The 27,387-nt window shown below is 33.4% G+C and overlaps 1 protein-coding gene across 6 annotated transcripts in view; it reads right to left on the minus strand.

Annotated features, from left to right (window-relative positions):
* Positions 1–27,387, minus strand: part of LOC114339993 (uncharacterized) — a 263,249-nt gene that overhangs the window by 124,773 nt on the left and 111,089 nt on the right. For all 6 annotated transcript variants that reach the window (XM_050655665.1, XM_050655666.1, XM_050655667.1 and 3 more), the window contains exon 2: positions 1,783–1,977. In XM_050655665.1, coding sequence (XP_050511622.1) covers positions 1,783–1,977 — 195 coding nt within the window. The remainder of the gene's footprint in view (positions 1–1,782; positions 1,978–27,387) is intronic.

The following is a 27,387-nucleotide window of genomic DNA, read 5'->3' on the forward strand; positions in this document are numbered from 1 at the left end:
TCCGCAATACGATATATTTTAAGTTTTCTCAGCATCTTTCTCTTAAGTTAAATCAATTAAAGGGTTGTTTGGGGGTGAAGGGGATGAGCTCAAAAATCGAAACTATATAATTTCAAGAGCTCATAAATAGCTCGTAATTCTGCCGCAAAAACCGATTCAATATTCCTATTTTTAAGTAGTGGGGGGGCTGACTCAGCCCCCCCCACTAGGGTATTAAATTCCTGCTCAGTGGAACGAGCTCAAAATTTTTAGTTTGCGGAATATGAGAGCTCATAAATAGCTCATAAATCAGGGCTATTTGTTTTTTAATTTTTGCAAGTGGGGGGGGGGGGGGGCAGCTCAACACGGGTCAATTCCTAATATGGTGATCGGCTTGAGCCACTAATTTCCTTATATGGTCATCAGCTTGTGACAGAGTCGATAGAGGGATACGGGTAGTTCGGTTATGACACGCGGTCACAGTGATAGATCAGTAATATATTTATTGTAGTCTGTTTTAGGTGGTTGAATATAAAACTATATATTATTGACGGTGCGTGATTTGATTGTGTAATAATCATATTTGCGTATTTTTTAATAAATGTTTATATTCGTAAATACGTGTTTAATTATTTAAGTAGACAATAGTTACTTAAATAGACTACATTATGGTACATTCTCAAGAAACGTGTACTTAAGATGAATTGCACTACAAAAGAAAAGACGTGAACAAGTACTGTACAGTTGTTGTGGTTTACAATGATAAAGCCAAGAACTTATACACTAAACTAGTGAAGTCAATGCCAAGACTGTTGGAGATGTCATTTCTGCATAAAGGAGGACATACTTCGTAATAATATTATAATATAGATTTTTCAGTCTCTTAGCAATATGTCATCAGTTCATTTGATATTCACTACTCACTACGAATTACTTTTTTCAGATCGCAGTGTCATATAAATTTGTATAATTTAAGTCTTAACTGGATGTTATCTTCTCTAAGTATCCACTCTATGAGAAAAAGATAAAAGACACCGAGGTAGACCACCAAAAAGATAGATGGATGAATTACTTGAGAAAAACAGTGGGAAATTGGATACAGAAGACATAAGATAGAGAACAATGGAAAAATATGGAGGAGACCTGTATCTAACAGTGGATACAAGAGGTTGAGGAATGATCATGATGATGAACTGGATCTTATAACTGGGTCTTAATAATTCTAAAGTAAATTGACTTACGTTATGTATTAATCACTACTTTACTATGATCACTACTATAATAGTTGGAGAACCTAAATAGGCATACTTCAGCCTTTATCTTTGAATAAATAGAATATTATTATTTCTATTTTCTCCGGGCCATTAATTCAATGTCAGGTCGTGACACTTTGAATAATTTGCTGAATGTACAAGGTTACCGTCGTTAAAAGGTAACGCATTGTTTTAATGTTTTGAAATAGTAAATATTAGTATTAATTAAATTAGAGTAATATGTATATAATAATTTGTATTAGCTTAAATAGTTTGTTTTTTGTATTAGTATTAATTATTATTATCAACATGATTGTATCTGGCTAAATAGCTAATTGCTAAAGCAATAAATACTTACAAAAAAAATAGTAAATATAATATTTTTAATAATTCTTATACCAAGAAATGATATTGAATTGCTGTAATACTGATATGATAATATCCCCTCAGTGTGAAAGAGTACAATAAGTAATCTACAATTTTAGATAAAAAAAAACGTCGTAAAAAATTAAGAATAATAGTATCAAACGAAACAAATATTATCTCTCACCTTCATTAAATGTAATTTTGTTTTCGCTAGCCGTACTGCTGCTTCGGGTGGATTTGGTACTCTCATGTTGGTACTTTCGGCGCGGGGTCGATTGACTAGAATAAGGTAATTTGTTGTAGTAAGATTTCTGCTGAAATGTCTTCGGTAACCTCGGTGATGTGGTAATGTTTGATTCTTCGCTGTCGCTGTGTTCATCTGAAAGAGAAAGGAAAAGAATTAATCAAATATATTTGAAAGTCTTTAAAATTTTACTATTAGTTTTTAAATTTTTAAATTCGGTCCAGTACTTTATTTGATTTATTATGATAATGATAAAGATTTGTTCGAAATGTTCTTCTCCATTCCGAAGCATTTACGGAGTGATTCGTAGGCATTCGTTAGTGTAAATCTTGTAAAGATACGGGTGGAGTCATATAGATTTTACTTTTTAGGTGTCCCCACAAAAAATCTAGGAGAGATAAATCTGCTGAACGAAGAGACCATTCGATGCTGCCTTTCACCCCAATCTAATGACGTGGAAAATTTTGGTTTAAATATTGACCAACAAGTAAAGCATAATGCTGAATAGGACCGTCCTGTTAAAAAATCAAATAATCTTCATCATATTGTTGATCATTTTTTCATTTTCAATAGTATTAGCCAAGGTAGCATTAATCATGTCTTCCAGTAATTGTAATTACATTTCGCCAGTCAAATTGCCAGAATTGACAATAATACCAGCCCATAAATTTAATATGTGCGCTTGCTGTGTATACACCTCGTAGAAAATCATGGGGTTTTAATCAGACCAATAACGATATTTGTGACGATTTACAGACCATTTATGAAACGAGTGCATTCATCGAAGAAAAAAATATTAAAGTGAAATTGTGAAACGGTCACTGCTCGCTCGCTGATTATTTTACTAAACAACGCGGAGGCCATAATCATCCCCATTAAGTTCCTGCACTAAGAGTATTAGATATGGATGGAATTTGTTCTTTTTTAAAATGGCTTGGACGCTAGTTTGGTTGATTCCAGATACAGCTGCTACTTGTCTGGTACTGAACATGGAATCTAGGTGAATATATACCCCAACTCTTCAACTTCACTAAGTTCATTAACTAGAGGCCCTTCAGTTTATCGTTTTTTATTATCTATATTACCAGCTTTTCGTGTTTTCTTACTAACTCCAAAACATACTTTCTACTGTCGTATTTATCTTGATGTCGTTCATTAAATTGTCCAGCTATCATAAGAACACATTTATTGTTCATAAAATACAACGAAACGCTATATACTTACTACCCTTTTATGAATGGAATAAACCATAGTAATACATTTTAGAACACTACAAATTAATTCTTATAACGGATATACTAGAAAAGAAGTCTTTAATTTCATGTTCTTTATGTGGTTATGTACATATATCATATCATTTACTTATTGTGACAAATTTGACAAAAGAACAGCTGGACGAAGGAAGAAATTAAAATCTAAACCATTGGCGCATCAAGTACCGGAAAATTGGGTCCCACTTCTTGATGGGATAATAATACCGTTGATTGATAAATACGGATACCAGTATATTTATCAGTCAACGATAATACTATCACCTATCACAACATGACAATATGACGTTCATAAAGAACGTCCTAAAAAAAAGAGATGTGCAAACGATAGGTGATGGTTGTAAAATAATGTGAGGCTATTACCTGTAATAAAGGGGGTTTCTACAATGATGGTTCAAAAAGAGCTTTTACAAAGGATACTAAACAATTTATTGAAGAGAGAAATACAACGTAGAGCGAAAAAACAAACTAGGATATAAACAGGAACAAACAATAATATAAGACTAACATATCTACCAAAACCTAGATCGTAAAGAAAAACAAATTCTACAATTACAATGTTACTTACAGTCTTTCGAAATGTCTATGCACACTAACGTGCACATTAGACATTAGTGTGCACACTAATGTCTAATGTCTATGACCAAATTCACTGGTAGGCTGTGGTTGTGGAGGTGATGTGGCAACTGTGGGTTTTTACAGATACCAGCCAAAAAACGAAGCGAGCTGTTTCTAACACCTTGGTACACAAAGGGCACTATACTAGGAGTAAAGTTCTAAACGGACTTTACTAAAGCACAACAAGGTTAAGACTTCTTTTTCTTAACTCACATTGCTTTGCTCATACTGTTGAGCGCTAAGAGCAACGTGAGTGATGTTGGGATATCGACTCAAATCACCCCTAAACTGCCCCTAAAAAGGCGAGTTGCCTAGTCCATGGTACCTGGTGGGTAGCGGGGTGGCACTTTTGGTATAGAAGAAAAAGTCTTTTCCGAAACTTATGTCTTTTGAGGCATACATATTATTAAACACTAAACACTTTTAAACTAGGGCCCGACTTGGGCTGTAGCGTCATAGGAAACAATAGAATGTTTCACTGATGATAGACTGGTCCAAAAACGTTCTGAAGAGGTGTAATTTATTTGAATGAATTTAAATTTTTCTATATAGAATATACCATCATACATTCGAAGTCTTTGTAGGTTTGTTAAATTATGGTATACAATCGACTACTGGGATTTTTCCTTTTAATTTTTTTTTGTTTGATATTCTATAAAAGTACCACGACTTTACATGACCCGTTGATGTATTATGTAGCACAACAAACAGATAACCAACGAATAAAATAGGTGTTAGATAATGCTGTTAATTTAACTGAAAAATTGCGTGGTTTCACAGTAATTGTGGCTTTTCGAAACGGTCGTAATAATATGCGCCTCCGAATCGTTTTGTGGTTTTCGGCGAGGATTAGCAAATGTGCACTCGACCTTGAATATTGCACTACCATTTTGCATTTGACAATGAATATATATTTTTAGGTCTGTAGGTAAGGTATTCCATAAAATTGACCTTGCTCTTGAATTGCTGGTTTAAAAAAAAAACTTTCTGGTTTTTTAGGTCGGTTTAATGACTTAATTATTACACAACATCGTAGGTTAGCTGTTAATTAAATAACATTGTTGAAATGTGCGGAATTGGTTATATTAATACAAAAAGTGTACAGTGGAACCTGCTTAATTCGAACTATAATTCGAAATGTTCTTTAATTCGAATTTTTATTCTGGTCCCCAGCATTTCCTATATAAGTAATGGTAAAAAGTGGTGAATAATTCGAATTATATTTTGGATAATTCGAACTTTTCTGCTATCTTTAATTCTAAAGAATTTAGAGAAGCTAAATTCTAAAAAGCAGCTAAAAATTTAGGATCTCTTTGGAAAAAAATAAAGTCGGTCTTTTTTATAGCTTGCAAATGTTTTAATTGGTATTTTTTGCTGAATTTTGTTAGCCCATTTTTTTAGGTTGACAAAACTCGGGCAAGAATAGGAACAAAAAGATCTCCAAGCGATAAAAATGACCAACTACTGTTTTTTTGCTGATCAACTACTGATATTTATCATTTGCAGATGTTTTTGTAGGTAATCCTTGTTTTTGTAGAATTATTTTTTAATTCGAATTTTTGGATAATTCGAATTTTTTTATCGGTCTCCTGAGATTCGAATTATCCAAGTTTCACTGTATTATTAACATGAATATTGTATGACATTAAATAAAAAATAATAATATAGTTTATAAAACAATTCTTGAGTATAATTTATAGCAAAAAGAAACAAAAAGGAAACTCAACATCACCTGGAACAATATTTTGTTAGAGCACACCGAAAAGTCAATATACCCGTACCTTGGAGTCAGTGCACACTAGACCGCTCATTTATGCTACAGATTCCACTGTAAAAAAAACCTGAAAGATGGTGGAGGCGCGCAACAACCTTTTAAGAAACTTAGCAATAGTACATGAGGGACTTAACAGCGCAGGCCCCATGCTTCTCAATGGAGGAATACGCGTGCCCGGTATGGAAGGAATCTGCGCACGCCAAGAAAGTTAACGTCAGTCTGAACGAAACTTGCAACCTAATTTCAGGCTATATAATCCCAACCCCTCTAGATAAACCGTAGAAACCTTCAGGCTTCTCGTAACCTGACTTCCGTATAACGGCCCACAAATTCATCGAAAGATCCAAACAAACCTTCGACAACCCCCACACTCTTTTCGGCCACCAACCGTATCCCGGCAGCCTGAAAGCAAGAAAGGGTTTCCTTAACGCTCTGCTAGACGAACCGCCACCCTCTTTCCCTCTTATCCATTAACAGAAACTCCACAATGCGGAATTTCAAGCGACTGGTCGACGTGGAGCATGCTGAACCGTTTAAGAACCGGCGTCAAACCTTATTAAACGGCGGAATTCTCTGAACGAGAACGACGACAAGTTGAGGGCAGAGCAATACAGAATATGGAAAACCTATTAGCCTGCCCAAACTTCCCTCATAGATGCACCTCTCGATGACTTATGGACAGGTACCAACTAATAGCATTGAACACAGCCCTATACTGGACTCAGAAACTATATATTTCCGGGCAAAAAAAAAGTTAAAATTTCTTGCGGTTATGTCATCATATAGCTACGAGAGATTATTTTGTTATTGGGTGCTCACGATAAAACCTCGTGAGGAATGCTATCAAATGGATATTTCATAAAATACATGTGTACCGTATTTAGCAAAAGATCAATAAAAATAAGATGATCAAATATATTCTTTAATATCGCCTTTCTTCTTATTCTTCTTTCTTATGAGTGTGTTTCATTTCTTAGATAATAAATGAATATGTTTGGAAAATGATCACTGGGAACGTTTTTTGAAAGAAATAGAACATGATTTTTATGGTCTGCAAAAGGAAATGACAAAATACAAAAAAAACATGGATTGACTATCTAAAAAAGCTCAATCAGAGGAAGAACAAGTGATGCTAGAACCGGAAACACCAGAAATTACCACAAATGAAGATTTTAATATGTATAAGTGCACAGCAAGTACGAAAAACACTCGAAAAGCTGAAGAACAGAAAAGCTGCAGGTAAGGATGGAATACCAAACGAATTACTGAAATATTATTGAGCAGCATTGACATAACAATTGGTCTTCAGTTATTAACAACATTAATTAACAAAATCATAAAACACGATAAAATACCGTAAGAATGAAGAACTAGCGAACTAATTCTACTATTAAAAAAAGGGGATAAAAAGCAGTCAGAAAACTATAACTAAAACTCTACGAGAACTAATAAATCAGGGGATAAGTTTAGCAGATGAACAACAGGGTTTTCGTACTGGAAGATTATGTACAGATGCAATATTTTCATAAAGCAAATTACTAAGCAATCACTATAGAATTGAAGCGTATTCAACTGGCGCCCAACGTCAGTTGAAGCGTTTTACATGTTTACATAGTTGTTTTGTGTTTCCTTATTGATGTCCCGATGAGATGTTTGTTCTATGTTTCTGTTCCCCTATTGATGTCCCGATGAGATGTTTGTTTTATGTTCCTGTGTTCAAGTTTCCAGTTTCCCAGAGCCCCTTTGTATTATGGAATGTTCGCCCCACCTTGGGCCCCACCCACCTGTAAATTGACACATGAAAGATGAAAGTGTTTGCTTTGTTGATGTGTGACAAGTCGTTTTAATAAAGGTACAGTACTATTTTGATTGTAAATTAAAAGTGATCAAATTCCAAGTGGATATTACAAGTTGGTAAAATTTAAAACTTTTTTATAAAAATATTTTGCTTTCACAATGGTAATTTTTGGCAGTGACATTTGACAGCAGAATGACAAATGAAAGGACATCGCACACATCTTATGGAAAATATAATGTCACTCAAATTCAATAAAATTTATACGAATAGATTCGTTTTAAATTAACGGCCAAATCTTATCATTGCGCCAACTCTTAATTATGATTAATTACGGCGCAAATTGCAATTAAAGTTTATCGAAATCACATTTTTTGAGTCAGTAAAAGTGTCAGTTACCATCATTATTGCTCTGGGTGCTATTTAAAAGAGCTTAAACCCCCCGCTGGGCCTAAGCGAATTAGTGAAACTAATCCTCTGATTTATGGAGTACCGAAAATTTGGGTGTTTTAAAATATTTTTTCTCTGTCTAACTTATGTACGTATCCATTTGATTTCAGATTTATTTATATCAATTTCTGCTCTTATTATTGAAAATATAGAGTTGGCGCAATGATAAGATTTGACCGTTAATTTAAAACGAATCTATTCGTATAAATTTTATTGAATTTGAGTGACATTATATTTTCCATAAGATGTGTGCGATGTCCTTTGTAGGTCAAATCTTATTTTGAAATACACTGCTAACCAAAGTTAAATTTTGTTGTATTGATAAAAAAAATAATGCAAAGTTGAAGATTTTTTTGTACTGAAGTCATGTAAAAAAATTTGTAGTTGTTCATCTTTTATCCTGTAGTAAAGTTATTAATATCCTGTTTAAAATTTTTGTTTTAAAAAATAGAGTATGAGGTTTGAAATAAATGTTTTTGAAAATGTACCTATTTTATTTTGTATAACCCTTTGGAAAGTTATTAACCAGATCTCTAATGCAACTGTGTAAGTTTTAGAGTAGAGAAAAAAAGGAATATGGCATAGAAGCCAATATTGATGATAAAGTAGCCCGATTAAACCCAACAGAGGAATCTCCGATGAATGTCCCCCCAATTAATACCCGTAAGTACAGAATATGTCCAGTAAGTACCCAGTAATGAACCGGAGGATTTATTTCAAACAGCGTCCATTTTTAAATAGTAGAAAAATCCTCCAGTCTGTGTAAGTATCCTTTGTTTATTTGGTTATGGTAGTTAGTCATCTTTAAACCCTCTCACCCTCCTAACGATTCCACGACCCGCCACCAACAAAACCTGAGCTGTCGTTCGCAGAGAGGCTTTATGTGCCTGCTCCTTCTACTTTAGCCCATTTCGACCCCCCCAGTAATCGTGTAGTTAGTCTTATCCCTGATCCCATCTGAGCAGACATGTAAAACGCTTCAGAATAGACCAGTATTTCTACGTCTGATCGACTTGAAGAAAACATTTGACAGAGTAGGACTCTAAGATCTAATCCAATTTCTGTATAATAAAGAAGTCCCCCTAGATATCATAAAAACCATTGAAAACATGTACCAAAACAACAAAATGGAAGTCAGAATAGATTGACAACAAAAGCGTCAACAAAGGAAGAGAATACACAATGGAGAACAAAGAAGTAAAAATACTCTGAATACTCAAAAAGAATTGAATATGACAATTTCATCTTAGAAAACTAAAATAATAGCAATCAGTAAAAGACCAATCATATGTAAAATTAAAATTGACGGTATCAGAATTGAAAAAGTAATGTTGTTCTGAAGCTATTTTCTTGTGGCATTTTTACAATTTTAACTATTTAGAAAGGGAAATAAGCCACAATATTATTAAAAAATGATTTTTATTAACGTTTCGACGCCCAAATCGGGTGCCGTTGTCAAAATAGTATTTTGTATTTTGACAACGGCACCCGATTTGGGCGTCGAAACGTTAATAAAAATCATTTTTTAATAATATTGTGGCTTATTTCCCATTCTAAATAGTTAAAATTGAAAAAGTAATGGAAATAAAATACCTTAGAATTACATTTTCAAGCTACGGAGATCTGGACAAAGAAGTGAGAAATCAAGTACAAAAAGCAAATAGAATGCTAGGATGTCTTAATAAAACTATATGGCGAAACCGACATATTAACATTGAGATGAAGTCAAGAATTTATAAAACCAGTATAAGACCAATAATGACATGCATCAGAAACAAGACCCTATACAGCCACAATAAAAATACTACTAGAAACGGCAAAGATGAGAGAACTGAGAAAAATTACAGGAACTACGCTGAGAGATCGAAAGAGGAGTAGACATTGGAATAGAATACAGTGTATAACGAATGGACACTAAATAGAAAAAAAGAATGGAACAACCACATAACCAGAATGGGGGAGACACGTGTGGTCAAAATACCAAGAGATAAATTACCAATCAGTAGAAAAAGTATCGGCCGACCGCGCAAAAGTTGGAGTGACAATCTTTCATATAGGTAATCAATCCGCCGATGAACAAGCAGGATTGCTTATAAAGTGGAAGAAGAAGAATATCATATTTCATTATATGTTTGTATTCATCAATGCTACTTGTTTAATGCTATATATAATCGTGGTTACTTACCACATGATTGGCTGAAATCTACTTTTATACCAATTCCCAAGAAAGCGAAGGCAAAAGAATGTCATGATCATCGAACCATTAGCCTAATGAGCCACGTACTTAAGGTCTTTCTGCGTGTGATCCATGCGAGAATATATAAAAGAATCGAAGAACATTTGGGCGAAACTCAATTTGGCTTTAGAAATGGACTAGGTACACGAGAGGCCCTGTTTGGGTTGCAGGTATTAGTACAAAGGAGTAGAGATGTAAATGCTGATGTGTACCTATGTTTTCTTGATTTCAAAAAAGCATTTGACAAAGTATCACATACTAAGATGTTAGATGTTTTAAGGTCAACTAATATTGACGATAAAGATCTAAAAATCATTGCTAACTTGTACTGGAATCAAAAAGCCACAGTTAGAGTAGACGGTGATCACACAGAAGAGATTCAAATTCAACGTAGAGTAAGACAGGGATGTATTCTTTCACCATTAATTTTTAACATTTATTCAGAAAAGATGTTTGAAGAGGCACTCAGTACTACATAAGGTGGAGTTGTGATAAACGGGAAACTGATAAATAATCTCTGATATGCAGACGACACTGTACTGATTGCCAGTAGTGATACCGAATTACAATATCTATGGGATTCTGTGGTAGCACAGTGCAGTAATTATGGTCTCCACCTTAACATAAAAAAAAACAAAATATATGGTCGTCAGTAAGGATAATGTCATCGATGCTGGAACGTTAATGATGTACAACTTAAGAGGGTTGAAGCTATAACATACTTGGGAAGCAGAATCACTGATAATTGGGATCCATCCACCGAAATACGTTGCAGAATTGCTCAAGCCAAATCAGCATTTTTCCGTTACAAGAAAATTCTATGCGGTCATGACATAAATTTGAGTCTTAGGACAAGAATTTTAAAGTGTTACGTGTTTTCCGTTCTTCTCTACGGAGTTGAGTCATGGACCTTAACAGGAAGAATGCTTAAGGTGGTTGAATCCTTTGAATTATGGTGCTATCGAAGAATGCTGAGAGTAAGCTGGATGGACAGGGTGCGTAATGATATTATTCTGAGCAGGATGAAGAAAGGCAGAGAACTGGTAAAAATTATAAAGTCTAGAAAACTCGAGTATTTTGCGCACGTTTGTAGACATCCGGAAAATATAGCATTCTACATCTAATTATGCAGGGTAAAATATTAGGCAGAAGAAGTCGAGGAAGAAGAAAAACATCTTGGTTAAGAAATTTGAGGCAATGGTTTGGTCACACTTCGGAATCGCTCTTCAGATCTGCTGCGAATAAAGTTATGATAGCCAACATGATCGCTAACGTTCGATAAACGGACATAGCACCCGAAGAAGAAGAATTCATCAAGTCATATTTACTTCTGTGTTTTAAATTCACGTGTATTTTAATCTTTGATTTAAATAAGCAATGTTTTTGAGTTGTTTTATTCTCATGTATAGATGAATCGTCAATTAACATATTATATTATTTACTACTGAATTTGTAAATGAGCTTTCTACAATACACTTTATGAATGATGTTTCTATATCGTATCTTTATTTATTTACATAATCTGCATTTTTTATTTCAATAGAAGTCTGGTTTCCTTTTAATGTTAATGTTAATTTAAATAATGATAAAGTGTACCTCGCGACAGAGGTCTTCCTTTACGAACTGTCGTGAGGCAGACTCATTATGTATATTATAGTAACTTAGTAACATAAGTGTATTATCTTTAATCGTGTCTATTAAAAAAAGTTAACGTTTGCCGGAAGTAGAAAAATATTATATAATAGACTATGTCGGTTTGGGTTTTCGAACTTTTTATATAGGAAAAATATTTCTTTGTACGTTATTATTTAAATAATGATTTTTTGGAATGGAATAACTATACAATTAAAAGAAGAAAAAACAAACACAACAACCATAGACAAAAATTAAAAATTAAATTTTCAACAATCACAACTACGATACATTTTACACAAACGAATTAACACAAAATACACACAATAAGTCAGAATTTGATATCACTACGGCACCAACATCATTTTTAGTAAGTTTTTTCGGTAAAATATTGCAAAACCTCTACATTTTAAAGAACCGCTTGGATTGACATGAAATTTGGCATGCACATAGCTAACAAGTCAAAGAAAAAAAGTGATATAGTGCCGATATGTGCTTTTGCCCCGGGGGTGGTTTTCACCCCTCTTGGGGGTGAGAAAGTATTCGTCCAAAGTAAGTCCGGAAATTGATAAACTGACTAATTTTAAGTAACTTTTTTCTATAGAGTTTTTTCACTAAGTCAATACTTTTCGAGTTATTTGCCAGTGAATATGTTCATTTTTTCAACAAAATAACCACGCTTTTAGACGGTTTTTTGCAAATAACTCAAATAGTAAGTATTTTGTCGAAAAAACATTCATAGCAAAAATAAAGCCTGTAAAAAATTTAAAAAAATGGTGTATATATCACGTTTATATACATAGTAGAAGCAGAGTTATAGCTAATTAAAAATAGGTTCACATTCGTCAAATTCCAAATGGAATACTTTAACGTGAAATAACCAAAAATGAAGCACATTTCGGGGAAAACTCATTACAAATTATTTAAAGTGTTTAAAAACAGCTTCATTTTTGTTTTAAAAAAAATTTTTAGCATCAAAAGTAAACAAGTTACGCTCAAAATAAAGTTAGTCCCTTTTTTTTGGTAAAAAAAATAGGAAAATCACCCCCTAATTAGTATCTCAAATGAACTTAATCGTTAAGACTTCACAAGTTTCTTGACTCGTGTATGTAGTAAAGGGCTGTAGTTAGAAGGGGTTGAACGAGTCACTGATCACGAATGTATGCAAATTTAGAAACACCAAATCTTTATCAATTTTGGTCTAACAGAAAAACAAAAAAATACATGATATTTAGAAAAGCAATGCTGACTTTTTTGCTTTTCGAGATTTTTGGTATCTCTAAGAATTTTTAAGTTATTTTGAAAAAAACATATTTTTCAAAATTAAAATTTTTAAAAATTTTATATAAAACCAAATTTTTTCCAAAATAAGCACTTTGAATCGATGAAACTTACAGATCATATAAACACAACATAAGTAAAATAATTTGTGGAGCGGTAACGATTAATTTCATTTAAGTTGCTAATTAGGGGGTGGTCTTGCCGATTTTTTTTGCCAAAACAAAAGGGACCAACTTTATTTTGAGCGTAACTTGCTTAAATTTAATGCTAGAAACTTTTTATAAAAACAGAAATAAAGCTTTTTAAACACTTTAAAAGAGTTTTAATGAGTTTTCCCCAAAAAGTGCATACTTTTTTGGATATTTCACTCCGAAGTATTCTATTTGAAATTTGGTGAATATGAATCTATTTTTCATTGGCTATAACTCTGGTTTTACGAGGTCCAGAGATTTAACGCGTCCACCATTTTTTGATTTTTTACAGGCTACATTTTTGCTAAGAACGTTTTTTTCGACAAATACTTACTTATTGAGTTATTTGCGCAAAACCGTCTAAAAATGTAGTTATTTTGTTGAAAAATGAACATATTCACTCGCAAATAACTCGAAAAGTGTTGACTAGGCGAAAAAACTCTATAGAACAAAAGTTACTTAAAATTAGTCAGTTTATCCATTTCCGGACTTATTTTGGACTTATATTTTTTCACCCCCAAAAGGGGTTGAAAGTCACCCCCAGGGCAGAAGCACACATCGGCACAATATTACTTTTTTTCTTTGACTGGTAAGCTATGCGTATGCCAAATTTCATGTCAATCCAAGCGGTTTTTTAAAATTTAGAGCAAAAACCGTGAAAGAATGGACTATTTCAAACAATTTTTTCAAGCACACATGTAAGGTCCAAAATATCCAAACCCAACTTTTTTTTGTTCAAAAAGGAATACGACCTAAAAAATACCTAAAAAGGACCTAAAAAATAGAGGACCTAAAAAATACGATTATAAAATCTTCCCAGAATTTTTCAGAATATTTTCATTTCTTTTTGAGAACGATTTCCGAAGTGGAAATCGAACGTCAAACAGTTTAATTAAAAATGTAATTTTCGTTACACTAATAGTTGTGGCTCAATCCCATATAAACATAATACTAAATTAAACATACCACAAGAAAATAACTTCAGAATCTATTTGATTTTATGAAAATTGTTAGAACTAGCCCCCTGATCCATTGACAAAAAATAAACTTTATTACGATTAACAGGTACAGAAAAACGATATATCGCAGTGGAAAACAGTTTTCGGCTTGTAAATATTCCAAAATCAAATAAGAACATCAAAATCAACCAAAATCATTATTATAAAAGAGAACATTAAGTCGGCATTAAGAAACAGCAAAAATGGTAAAGCAGTAGGTCCAGACCAAATCCCAGTAGAAAGCTTAAAATGCATTAAGGGTGAAACCTTAGACATTATCGTAGACTTGTTTAATACAGTGTACAAAACAGGAAACATACCAAAACAATAGTTACTTTCCACCTTTTATGCTATCCCTAAAAATACAAACGCTAAAGACTGCAGTGAATACAGAACAATATCATTAAAAAGTCACATTCTCAAATTATTCTTGAAAATAATACATGGTCGTATCAATAAAAAACTGGAAGAAGGAATGGATTAGAGATAGTCAGTTTGGATGCAGAAACGAATTAGGAACCAGAGAGGCGTTATTTGCTTTTACTATGTTAGCTCAAGGATGCACGGACATAAATATGGATGTGCATGTTTGTTACGTTGATTTTGAGAAAGCATTTGACAAAGTGAGACATAAAAATCAGTCCAAATTCTAAAGACAAAAAAACATAGACAAAAGGGACTTACGAATAATAACAAACCTTTACTGGAATCAAGGAGCACAAATTGTAATGGATAACTAACCCAGTCCAAAAATTGAAATCAAGAGAGGAGTTAGACAGGGGTGTATTATGTCTCCATTACTCTTTAATGCATACAGTGAAGCCATTTTTGAAGAAGCATTGCTATCTCAAAGTGAAGGAAGAATAATTAACGGAAGATCTATTAACAACATAAGATATGCAGATGACACCGTGACTATGGCAAGCTCTGCTGAACAACTCCAACTACTACTAAACAAGACAGTTTCTGTGAAGAATATCGACTAAAATTGAACATAAAAAGACCAAATATGTAAATGAACAGGAAACAGTAAATGAACGGGAAATTCGGCGATACCGTGTAATTTTCAGGGGCAATTCCGAATTGCATGAAAATTTGGATTTAGGTTCTACTTACCCTCCACTTCAAAGTTGAAATTGTGCCGTTGGTAGCTTTTACTTGGGGGGTGACATTTACCCCTTCTCGGGGGGTGATAAACGCGTGTTTAAAATAACGCCGGAAATAGAAAAATTGACTTATTTTAAGCAACTTTTGTTCTATATTTTTACCTAAGTCAATACTTTTCGAGTTATAGTCCTGTCGCCAGGGGGGTACAACGGCCTCCTTAATTCAGATGGACTTATCCAAGTTTTTTTATATATTTTGACCCGCAGAATACGAATTTTTTGGGTAACAGTTGATCCGGATGTTGATAACATTGTTATAGACAAAGAACTTGAAGAATTACATGACAGTGATTTCTCGCAAAACAAAACATCTTTTTGTATTTTTTGGGTCATTCTAGGCAAAAAATGCTCTGACAAGTTTTTTCGTAGGATGTATAGTTTTCGAGATAACCGCGGTTCAACTTTCAAAAAAAACGAAAATTTACAATTTTTGAACCCGAATAACTTTTGATTAAAAAATAAAGTAGCAATTCTGCGTACCGCATTTGAAAGTTTAAGTCAAATTATATCGGTTTTGATTATTTGCATTGCTAAAAATTTATTATTTTATTGTTAAACAAAGCTATAAACACATAGTGTTTCCCGTGCCTAATACATGCGTTTTACCGCATGCTACGTAGAAATTGTCTCGCTTGTACTTGTAGCTACTCTACCTACTCGTTTGATTTTAAATGAGAAATAATTGAAAACATCACTCACGCACTAGGGGTTTATAGCTTTGTTTAACAATAAAATAATAAATTTTTAGCAATGCAAATAATCAAAACCGATATAATTTGACTTAAACTTTCAAATGCGGTAAGCAGAATTGCTACTTTATTTTTTAATAAAAAGTTATTCGGGTTAAAAAATTGTAAATTTTCGTTTTTTTGAAAGTTCAACCGCGGTTATCTCGAAAACTATACATCCTACGAAAAAACTTGTCAGAGCATTTTTTGCCTAGAATGACCCAAAAAATACAAAAAGATGTTTTGTGTAGCGAGAAATCACTGTTATGTAATTCCTCAAGTTCTTTGTCTATAACAATGTTATCGACATCCGGATCAACTGTTGCCCAAAAAATTCGTATTCTGCGGGTCAAAATATATAAAAAAAAACTTAAGTAAGTCCATCTGAATTAACCTTTAACTACACGCGCTGGCGTACTTTGTACGCCAGATATAAGAATTCTACTGGAAATATATTTAAAAATTTAATTTTTGACCTTGCTTATTTTTCTAACCTATCACTGGAATCTGCTTTACAATTTGGTTTTAGTTTCGTTATAATCGGAGTTCTGGAAAGATCGTAATTTACATTTTATTATTTGTTGTTTCCGGTGGTGGACAATGTACCCCAGGATTATATTACTATAAGTCGTAATATAAGTACATATTTTAATTGTTTTTTAGTCATTATGGCAAAAAATATATTTTTCTTTGTAAACAATACTTTTTCTCCTGTAAAAAATCACATTTAAAAAAATTTTTTATTAGTAATTTTATTTATCATGGAATCCAGTTATTCCATGATTCCAGTTATAAATCCCAATTGGCTTACTGAAAAGGAACTCCAAGTATTCACTGATGCCGAATAAGGTTTATAGCAAACAACTAAGTGTATTTTTTCAAAAAAAAATTAAACAAATCTGCTGTTTTTAAGTGTATTTTCTTGTGGCGTACAAAGTACGCCACGCGTGTAGTTATGTTATAACTTGATGCGCGGGTAGTTAAAGGTTAAGGAGGCCGTTGTACCCCCCTGGCGACAGGACTATAACTCGAAAAATATTGACTTAGGTAAAAAACTTTATAGAACAAAAGGTGCTTAAAATAAGTCAATTTTTATATTTCCGGCGTTATTTTAAACACGCGTTTTTCACCCCCCGAGAAGGGGTAAATGTCACCCCCCAAGTAAAAGCAACCAACGGCACAAATTCAACTTTGAAGTGGAGGATAAGTAGAACCTAAATCCAAATTTTCATGCAATTCGGAGTTGCCCCTGAAAATTACACTCCAAAACAGTCATTTATTGGGCTAAAAGGGTTGATAAATACAAATACCTTGAAACTTGGATTTGAGAGAAAAACAATCAAATAACAGAAATAAGGCCAGGATAGAAATAGCAAGAAATGCGTTTGTACAAATGAAAACAATTTTCTGCAACAACGACCTTAGATTAGAGCTTTGAGATGCTACGTGTTCTCGATACTACAATATGGACTTGAAAGTTGTATTGAAGCAAGAACACATAAATAAACTACAGTCATTTGAAATGTGGTGTTACAGAACGATGCTTAGAATAGCATGGACACAGAAGAAAACGAACATGGAAGTATTGCGAGAAATGGCAAATAATGCGAAATAATAAACACAAAAAAAATAAGAAAGTTACCATATCTGGGACACATAATGAGGGGACAGCGATATGAAATGCTAAGACTGATAATAAGAAGGGAAAGATAAGAAGTGGAAGGAGTATAGGAAGAAGGAGGGTGTAATGGTTGAAGAATTCAAGTGACTGGTTTAAATGCAGTTCTATAGAACCCTTCAGAGCAGAGGTAGACACAGTAAAGATAGTGATGATGATATCCAACTTGGTACACAAACAAAACTACACGCAAACTATCACGCTAAACAAATACCGACAAACTTGCGCCGTCTTTATCGTTCGATAAAAAAGCTCTTCAAATTTCAGATGCATGACCATTATCTTCCGCACTACAAATTAGCTACAATATAATATCTATTAATACAAATGCACTCGTTTAAATCACATGTTCAGACCACCATGTGTTCCTGGTATATTTTTGGGGAACCCTAAAAATATCTTATCCATTCATGATCAAAAAATTGAAGCTTCTAGTACGGCGAGTGACGCGCGATATTTGATTTTCCTGGTCACGTTTCAAATCAGATGGATATCGTCGTGTCACAAGTGCATATTTTTCATCTCTGATGTATTATTCAATAGTTCGTTAAAAGAGGAATGTGTTTTCAGACCAACGCATATTTAGTTTTGGAAGGAAAACATTTAAATTCTAATAAGATTTTGTGAAAACATTGTAATTTATTGTTTACTAATTTAAGAATCTACTACATCACGTAATAAGTCTCTAACCTATACAGATACATGGCGCCATTACTAATTCATCAATAGAATCTAAACTTTTGATATGATTCTTCTTCTACTTAAATCAGGCGAGAGTCGTTAGTCTCTGGCACTTGCCACTTGGTCGTTGACTTTTGTACCATACCTTGTTTTTTTCCTTAAACTCTAATAAATTCTGTGACCTCAGCCAGCGGCCAACAGTTTTCTTATTGGCAGTTTTAGTATCTCTACTCAAACTTTACTTCAAACTTCAGTTGACCAGTGAATTCCTACCTTACATTACTTAGCACATCGCAATGATAGATTATGTGTATAGCAGTGTCTTCTTTAATTTCGCACTTTCTGCACCAAGGTTCATTCGCCTTACCTGCTTTGTGTAGGTAGTTTCTCAAAAAGTAATGTCGTCACGATTTCTGTGACTATTTTGATCTCTTGGTTACTGAGGTTCATAAAAACATCGAGAGTTTTTATCAATATTCTTCATTATTTTTGAAGTTATACTTCTTTAGGCACGAGGGGGAATTTTTATTTTACTGGGCGCATGCGCACACCGACAGTATGGTATTAGTCGCTTAAAAGTTATACGGGATCTGATTGGGTGTTAAAATCATCTGTCAATAATTGTTCAATATGGAGATTATGGATAAACAAATGTTGTGTATATTAGTTTTTGTTGTTGTGATGGCAGAGAAAAAAAGCAAGTTTATACTTGTAGTAACTTTCTAAATAGTTTTTAAAAGCGACAGGTACGTAATAATAGGGAACTTGCATAAATTTTTAAATTCGAAAAAAATGTTATAAATCACAACAGAACATAATTTAAAACATGTATCAAAGATAAAAAAGTTTTGTTTGTCTTTCGTTTGGCCCCTAAAGACGATTAAAAATTCAAATTAAAACAGGTGGTCCAAAACGCATCGTGACGTCACTTGGTTTTATATTTACATTTTTCCAATAAAGTAAACAGAATTTTAAATTAGACGTTATAAACGTCAGTAGAAAATACATTTATGTGACGTTACAAGTGTTTTTGATCGTTTGACCTATTCATAGAAAATTTGTACTTTTACAAAATGGTTTTATTTTAAATAGTAAACCTTCGTTCCTTTCCTTCAAAAACAGTATAAAACTACAATTTTAACAAACTGGTATATACTATTACAATGACATACGATAAATGTCATTAGAATATAAATATTTTTGACTTATTCCACGACGATGAGCTTGCCAAATATCCAAGTAGGTGGAGGCCAATAAACTAAAGAATGAGACGAATAATATACCTAAATATAAGGTTGTGTCTAGGTATACGCTAACGTGTACGCAAATAAAAAAAGTTAGAGTGTCAGTGATTTCTTATTTTTTATTTGTTTAGTGTTTGTTTTTAAATTAACTACGGAGTGCGGACAATTATTTAGTTCTTTTAATGAGTTTAAGAACATTTTAAAACAGTACGCAAAAGATAAGAGACTATAAATTAATATATATTTTTTTTAGTTATAAATGAAATAGTATTACCGTAAAAGATTAAAATAAAAGGAAGACCTAAAGCTTTCACAATAATAATTAACTTGTTTTGAAGCTATTATCCTTGTGGCATTTTTGTAATCAACTATTCTAAATGGGAACTAAGCCACAATTTAACTAAAAAGTTGATTTTATTAACGTTTCGACTTCTAAACCGGATGTCGTTGTCAAAATACAAAATATTATTAAATGAAACAAAAATGTTGTTGCTTAGTAAAAAATTTTTTCTAATAATTTATTTAATCTGACTAATTTTTGTATTTTGACAATGACATCCGATTTGGACATCTAAACATTAATAAAATAATTTTTTTAGTTAAATTGTGGCTTATTTTGCATTTAGAATAGTTGATTATAATAATTCACTTACGTATAAAAATTATTTTAACAATATTTTGTACCTACATGTCATGTCAACTAAATACATATAATTATTTTGCTAACCTAAATATATACTTTTATATATACACATTGATTTATTATAATTAAGTTTGAAACATCTGAATAGTTCTGCTTCCCTTCCCTTAACAAATATGTTTCCATCAAACAAACACTAAACATATCAAAATAGCATGTACCAAAATATATAGTCATTGCGCAAGCTAAATAATGACGTCACTGGCTTGATGAAGTTTAATTCGCGTCTACCTAACTTTTTTATTTGCGTACACGTTAGCGTGTACCTAGACACAGCGAAATATAACCATAATAAAAACTAATGCAAAACTATGTGACGTCACGTGCCGTTTGAACTATTTTATACCGCTGAAGACTTTAAATATGTATTTCTAAGTTATTACTTTGAGTCTTTGAAGCGTGAAATTTTGGAAATCTCATTTTTAAACAAAACTGAACATTATTATCTAATAAAAAAAATATGTGCAAGTTCCCTATTGTAAATGTTTCAGTATCCTAATAAAAAATTACATGGGTACCTACCTATTTGGAAAATTTAAAATGAACCTACCAAAATAGTATGTAATGCTTATCAAAATATCTACCAATATTCACCTAATAGGTATATTGTGTTCTTACTCTATGTTTTGTTGTATTTTAATATTTCAATTCTACAAAAATCAAAATAATTTGATTAAATTCAGAACTGTCATAAGTTTAAACTGTTTAGTTAGTCGAACTTCCCACATGATGTATGTGTCTGTGTGGGTAAAAGTGTAAGATGATTAAATTTAAATACTAAAGCGCTAACATAAGCGGGTTAGAACCCCACTAGAAAATTTTATTTTTTTTTATACATTTTATGATTGTAAGTATATTTATTATATAATTTTTTTTTAGAAAATACGTATTTAGTTAAAAAATTTTCTGACAATTATTGTTCAGAAATGATTTGTGGCATTTTTCAATGTGTTTGTGTGTGTTTTATTCTTTTATTTTTTTAATTTTTGGTATTTTTTTAATAAAAATTTTTGAAAAGTAGTATTAGAATTAGTTTAATGTTTAAATAAAATATAAATAAACTGTTTAACGTATATTAATTTAGTTGAAATCATATAATAGAAGTATAACTTCTTACGTGCGTACAAGTACACACATTCTTTTTTTTAGTCTGAATTTGCCCTTGACTGGCTGTCCATTTCTTTTAGTGATTCCTTATCAGTCATTTCTGAACCTCGATTTTCGTAGCATCTTTAGTGATGCCACTGAAAGGTTCTGGAAAGGTTTCTCTTGAGCCTTTTTTTGCCAACATTTCAGCTCGTGCATTCCTATGCACAACTCCATGATCCGGCACCCATATTAAAGATACTCTATTGTCTTTTGTCGGGTTGTTGAGGAGATCTTTGCATTGATTTGACATTGAAAGTGAAGGAGATATCATTTTGCAAATATTACCTCTCTAAATTGATTGCTCTTCTATGTAAGAAATGTTAAAAACTAAGTAAGATAACAAGGAAGTAAGCCTAGACACCACAGGCAGAAGACTAGTTTCGTATTTTGTCAGTAATTTATGGAACTTGACCAGAATATAATAGATTTCATGGACCTGGAAAACCAGGAAAGAAATCACCTTTTTTATTTCCATTTAACGTGTCTCGACATCTTTGGCCATTGACACGGGAACAAAATTCACAGTCAATATTCTATATTTTTGGGGAACCCTAAAAATATCTTATCCATTCATGATAAAAAAATTGAAGCTTCTAGTACGGCGAGTGACGCGCGATATTTGATTTTCCTGGTCACGTTTCAAATCAGATGGATCGTCGTGTCACAAGTCACAAGTAGTGTATATTTCATCTCTGATGTATTATTCAATAGTTCGTTAAAAGACGAGTGGGTTTCATAGAAACGGGATTTTAGTTTTAGAAGGAAAACGTTTACAATTCTAACAAGTTTTTGTGAAAAATCTGTAATTGTTTACTAATTTTTTTAACAATCTACCACATTACTTAAAAGTCTCTTCCTTTTTGCCCTTCAATTCGCCCAATTTGAACATAGGCTTCCCCAGTTTCCTCCATTCGCTTCGGTTTAGTGCTTTCTGTTTCCAGCGTGTTCCTCCTATCTTTCTAATGTCATCTCCCCATCTCATCGGGGTCGTCCTCTTGCTCTATTTCCTGTCCATGGTCTACATTTTTGTACCGTGGTATTCCACCTTTTATCCGTTTGTCTGGCGTTATGACCTGCGAAGCCCCATTTTAGCCTGGGTATATGTTGTCCTGCGTCTTTAACTTTTGTTTTATTTCTTACCGAGATGTTTTACTTTTTGTCTGTTAATTTTACTCCGAACATTGCTCCCTCCATGGCTCTTTGTGTCTTCATTATTTATCCATGTTTGTCTTGGTCAAGGTCCATGTTTGGCATGCGTTCATGAGAATTGGGAGTATGCACTGTTCAAACACTCTTGTTTTTAAGTATGTATTGTTTTTTATTCTTTAAGACCCATTTTAATTTACCAAATCCTGCCCAGGCTAACCTGACCCTTCTTTTTACCTCCGCTGTTTGGTTTTCCTTATTTATTTTTATTATCTGTCCTTAATATATATAATCATTAACCGCTTCTATTGTGGTTTCGTTTAGTATTACGTTTCTAATATCTTGTGTGTTTGTCATTGTTTTTATTTTGGTTAAATTCATTTTTAGACCTACTTGTTCATTTACTAGTTCCGTTAGCATGGTTTGTAGTTCTTCAAAACTTGATGCTATTATTACTACAACGTCTGTATATCTCTCAGGTGGTTCAGTCTCTTTCCATTTATGTTTATTCCCATGCTTGTCCATTCCATTGTTTTGAAAACATCTTCCAGTGCTAATGTTAATATTAGAGAAATAACATCTCCCTGTCGCACTCCTCTGTTAATTGGTATAGGCTTTGTGGTTTACCACAAAGCAAATGCTTATTACCACAAACCACTTAAAAGTTTCTAACTCCAACAATTAATTCAGATGATTTAAATTTCTAATTTGATTTTATTTAATTTACTAAACACACAAAGTATTAAAGCGCACAATGCAAAAATTTATTATGCGCTTTAATATTGCATTTATTTGACGCAGCGAAAGGGTTAAAGCAGGTCTAATAAACTTGTAGAAACGAAAAGATGTAAAATATTTTATTTTAAACTACCTATAATATTTAGATTGTAGTTGTAAATTAACTAGTTATAAAAATGTATAAACATTTTCAGTTTCTTTGCAAGACGAAAATGCAGCAGCTGTATAACACTCTGGTTAAATCGGTAGAAAAATATTATTAACCAGGGTATTATGCAGCTGCTGCATTTTCGTGTTGCAAAGAAATTGAAAATGTTTATACATGTTAATTCATTTACTCTTTTGTTGAGTACTAAGGAATCTTTATTGTTGGAACTTTTACCAGATGGGTTGTGAATTATTTAAAATTCTCTCATCTTAATTTCCTCGGCATCCTGTATGATTTATAATTTTTGAAAATCTCGGGAGGTCGTAACCAAAGAAAGTATTCCAGCTGTTGTCAATCTGATGGTATGGGAACGATATTTATTGTCGTTTTCTGTGCTACTTCGATTGATAACTTATTTTGTAACTATGTAGTTATAATATTCCCTAATAATTTGACAATAAAAAATTTGTTAATAACTTCTTCTTCTTAACGTGCCCTCTCAAGTTCCCTTGACGTTGGCGATTAACATGGCGAAACTGTCTCTGTCTCGAGCTATTCTAAATAGGTGTTCTGCTTTCTTTATTCCTGTCCACTCCCGGATATTCTTCAACCAAGAGGCCTGGTTTCTACCAATTCCTCTGCGTCCTTCGATTTTACCCATCTTAATAAGTTGAAGAATATTATACCGGTCTCCCCTTACTACGTGTCCAAAATATGCCATCTTTCTATATTTGATGTTATCAAGCAGCTCGCGGGTAGCATTTGCTCTCTTAAGGACTGCCACATTTGTCAGCATAGCCGTCCATGGTATTTTCAGAATACGTCTGTGCAACCACATTTCAGAGGCCTCCAAACGGTTAATGGTGAATATTTTTAATGTCCATGCTTCGACACCATACAAGAGGACTGACCAAATGTAGCATTTAATCATGCGCTTTCGAAGTTGAAGTTGCAAAGTATCGTTACAAAAGAATGACCTCATTTTTAAAAATTTCGTGCGGGCTATCTCGATTCTACATTTTATCTCTTTTTCTGGATCTAGTTGTTCAGTAATATGGCAACCAAGATATTTAAAACTGGGTATTCTTTGAATTATATGACCATCAACTTATAACCGTGAATCTTGATGGGCCAAACGGCTAAATACCATGTATTTTGTTTTTGAACAGTTTATATTTAGGCTAAACTCTCTTCCCACTGTGTCAATGGCATTTAAAAGGTGTTGTAATCCATATCATCACTTAAAATAACTGTATCGTCTGCATATCTGATTGTATTTATCAGAATTCCATTAACGTTCACACCCTATTCCAAATTATGCAGCGCTTCCTTAAATATTCTATCTAAATATAAATTGAATAACAGTGGGGACAGTATACAACCCTGTCTGACACCTCTTTGTATTTTGCATATTTCTGTTGATTTTCCATTTATGCAAGCTGTCGCTGTTTGACGCCAGTATAATTTTTCTATGATTCGTACATCTTGACTATCAACTCCTTTATCCTTTAATATTTTAATTAATTTGTGATGTTGTACTCAATCAAAGGCCTTCTCATAGTCAATAAATACAGCAAAGACGTCTTTCCTTTGATCTCGGCATTTCTGCAATAACACATTTAGTGCAAAGAGTGCGTCCCGGGTTCCCAGTCCATTTCTGAAGCCAAATTGTGTTTCATCCTAGTCTTCTTCACATTTATCTCTGATTCTACTGTGGATGATACGTAGAAAGATTTTCAAAGTGTGGCTCATAAGGCTTATCATTCTATAATCGCTACAGTTTTTCGGACGTTGTTTTTTTGATAGGTTTATGAATTCGGACTTCAACCAATCTTCAAGGATATCACCAGTCGAATAAACATCATCGAAAAGTTTTACTAGTATTCCAATGTTTTCCTCATTTACGAGCTTTAACATTTCTGTAGGTATGTTGTCTATGTAGGGTTATTAACATACCTACAATGTAGGTATGTTAATAACTACGATTAATATTTAAACACACACATATTGTTCCTAATAACACCTATATCTTACTACTAAAACACTGTATTTACTGTGTAGTGTTATTAACTATCTCATTTCTACATTTAATTACAATGTGCGTGTATCTGACAGAGCGCTCAGCGTTTAGAAAAATACTCAAGCCTTATGACTTCATATGTCATCGGTAAATAATGGCGATGCCAAAAGTTAAATAACCTAGTACCTCGGCTATAATTATTTCGTGCTATATTTAAAGGGAATGCCGCTAGCAACCTCGTCTAATACCAACCATACGCAGCGAAAAATTCCAGGAAGGAAATATTTGCTACTCAAAACTTGGCGGTAAGAATAAATCCATGTTGGATTTGTTCTCGATGATTCAAAGCTATTAATGTGCAACCTTATTAAATGTTTTTTGGCGGATTACAGGATAATAAAAAAATATTATTAATCCAGTCGCCAGATATTTGCTCTCCATGGACAAGACGAGAGACGAACAAGCTGAATTTTAGAGAATGTCACTCCTCAGGGCCGTAACTACCATTGGGGCAACCGGGGCAGTGCCCCGGGGCCCCCGACCAAGGGGGGCCCCGTGCATAGATTTTAACGAGCAAAATAAAAATATTATCAATAGTATTTTGTATTTTGACAACGGCACCCGATTTGGGCGTCGAAACGTTAATAAAAATCATTTTTTAATAATATTGTGGCTTATTTCCCATTCTAAATAGTTAAAATTAAAAAAAAATAAATAAAAATATGTATTTTAAAAGCCGATCTCAACGAAATATTTTCAAATGACACAATTTTAAAAAGACCTCCACATAGTTTTAATTTTTCACTGGGGAAATTAGTCTTTTAGACTAAAATGCAATTGGAACAGGGCAGGGCCCCGAGGCCTGGGCTAAGCTGGGGCCCCCGAAACCTTAACATAAAAATTTAAATTATTACTTAGGAAATTAGTTAGTTCGGCGTAATAAAACCTAAAATGCCATTGAAAGAGGAGGACCCGGGTTAAGCTGGGGCCCCCGAGACTTGTCGCAAACATATAAATTGTGACTGAGGAAATTAGTTATTTTGGCGAAATAAAAACTAAAATGTAACCGGAATAGGGACCCCAGGTCCCAGCTACTTTGTCTTAATCAATTTACCCCAGACCACATCTTGATACGTGAAAGGAACCACATATTGAAAAGAAAGGTATACATACGATAAAATGAGCACATTAGGATCAGCCCCACCAGTACACTGACCAGCTTCACTGAGTGTGCTTGGCTCACGCTGCAGTAGCTTCAGACACCTTAAGGTGCTTTTAAATCAAAGTGAACACGAACGAAGGAACGAATTGGTAGGTGTTCGCTTGGTTATTCGTTGGGTACAAAGTAAGACCATTTACATTACGCATTCGTTGATGATCCGTCCGCAATGTCAGATACAGATGAAGTTGTAATCATTAGAGCTGCTAATTTTATAGTTAATGCAGGACATGCTGAAAAAAAAAATAAAGAAGAGAGCGCAATTTCCACCCTATGTGTTCACATAGGGTGGAAATTGCGCTTTCAAGGAGTTAAATATCAAACATTTTTCCGGACTCCCCTTGCTCTGGGGGTACATTCCCCAGACCTCCCGGTAGGGGACCCACAGATCACATTTGCCCCGGGGCACAACATCGTAGTTACGGCCCTGTCACTCCTACTCCCTAATAATAGTGATGTATGATGTACGATGTTTTGAATAATTATAATAACTACTACTATCATTGTTTGATTTGCGTGTATAGATATAATGCTATGTGGAAATGCGATCAATGATTGTCCCCGTTTAGGATTTTGTCCTCTTCAGGGTTTGTAGTGAATGTATAGTGTTGGCAGCAAAAGCAAACAGTCCGAAAAACATACTGGGGCAAGCGCCGTGTCCTGGTGTTTTTGGATCCTGGGT

Source organism: Diabrotica virgifera, chromosome 7 (genome assembly GCF_917563875.1).
Source record: "Diabrotica virgifera virgifera chromosome 7, PGI_DIABVI_V3a".
Lineage (NCBI taxonomy): Eukaryota > Metazoa > Arthropoda > Insecta > Coleoptera > Chrysomelidae > Diabrotica > Diabrotica virgifera.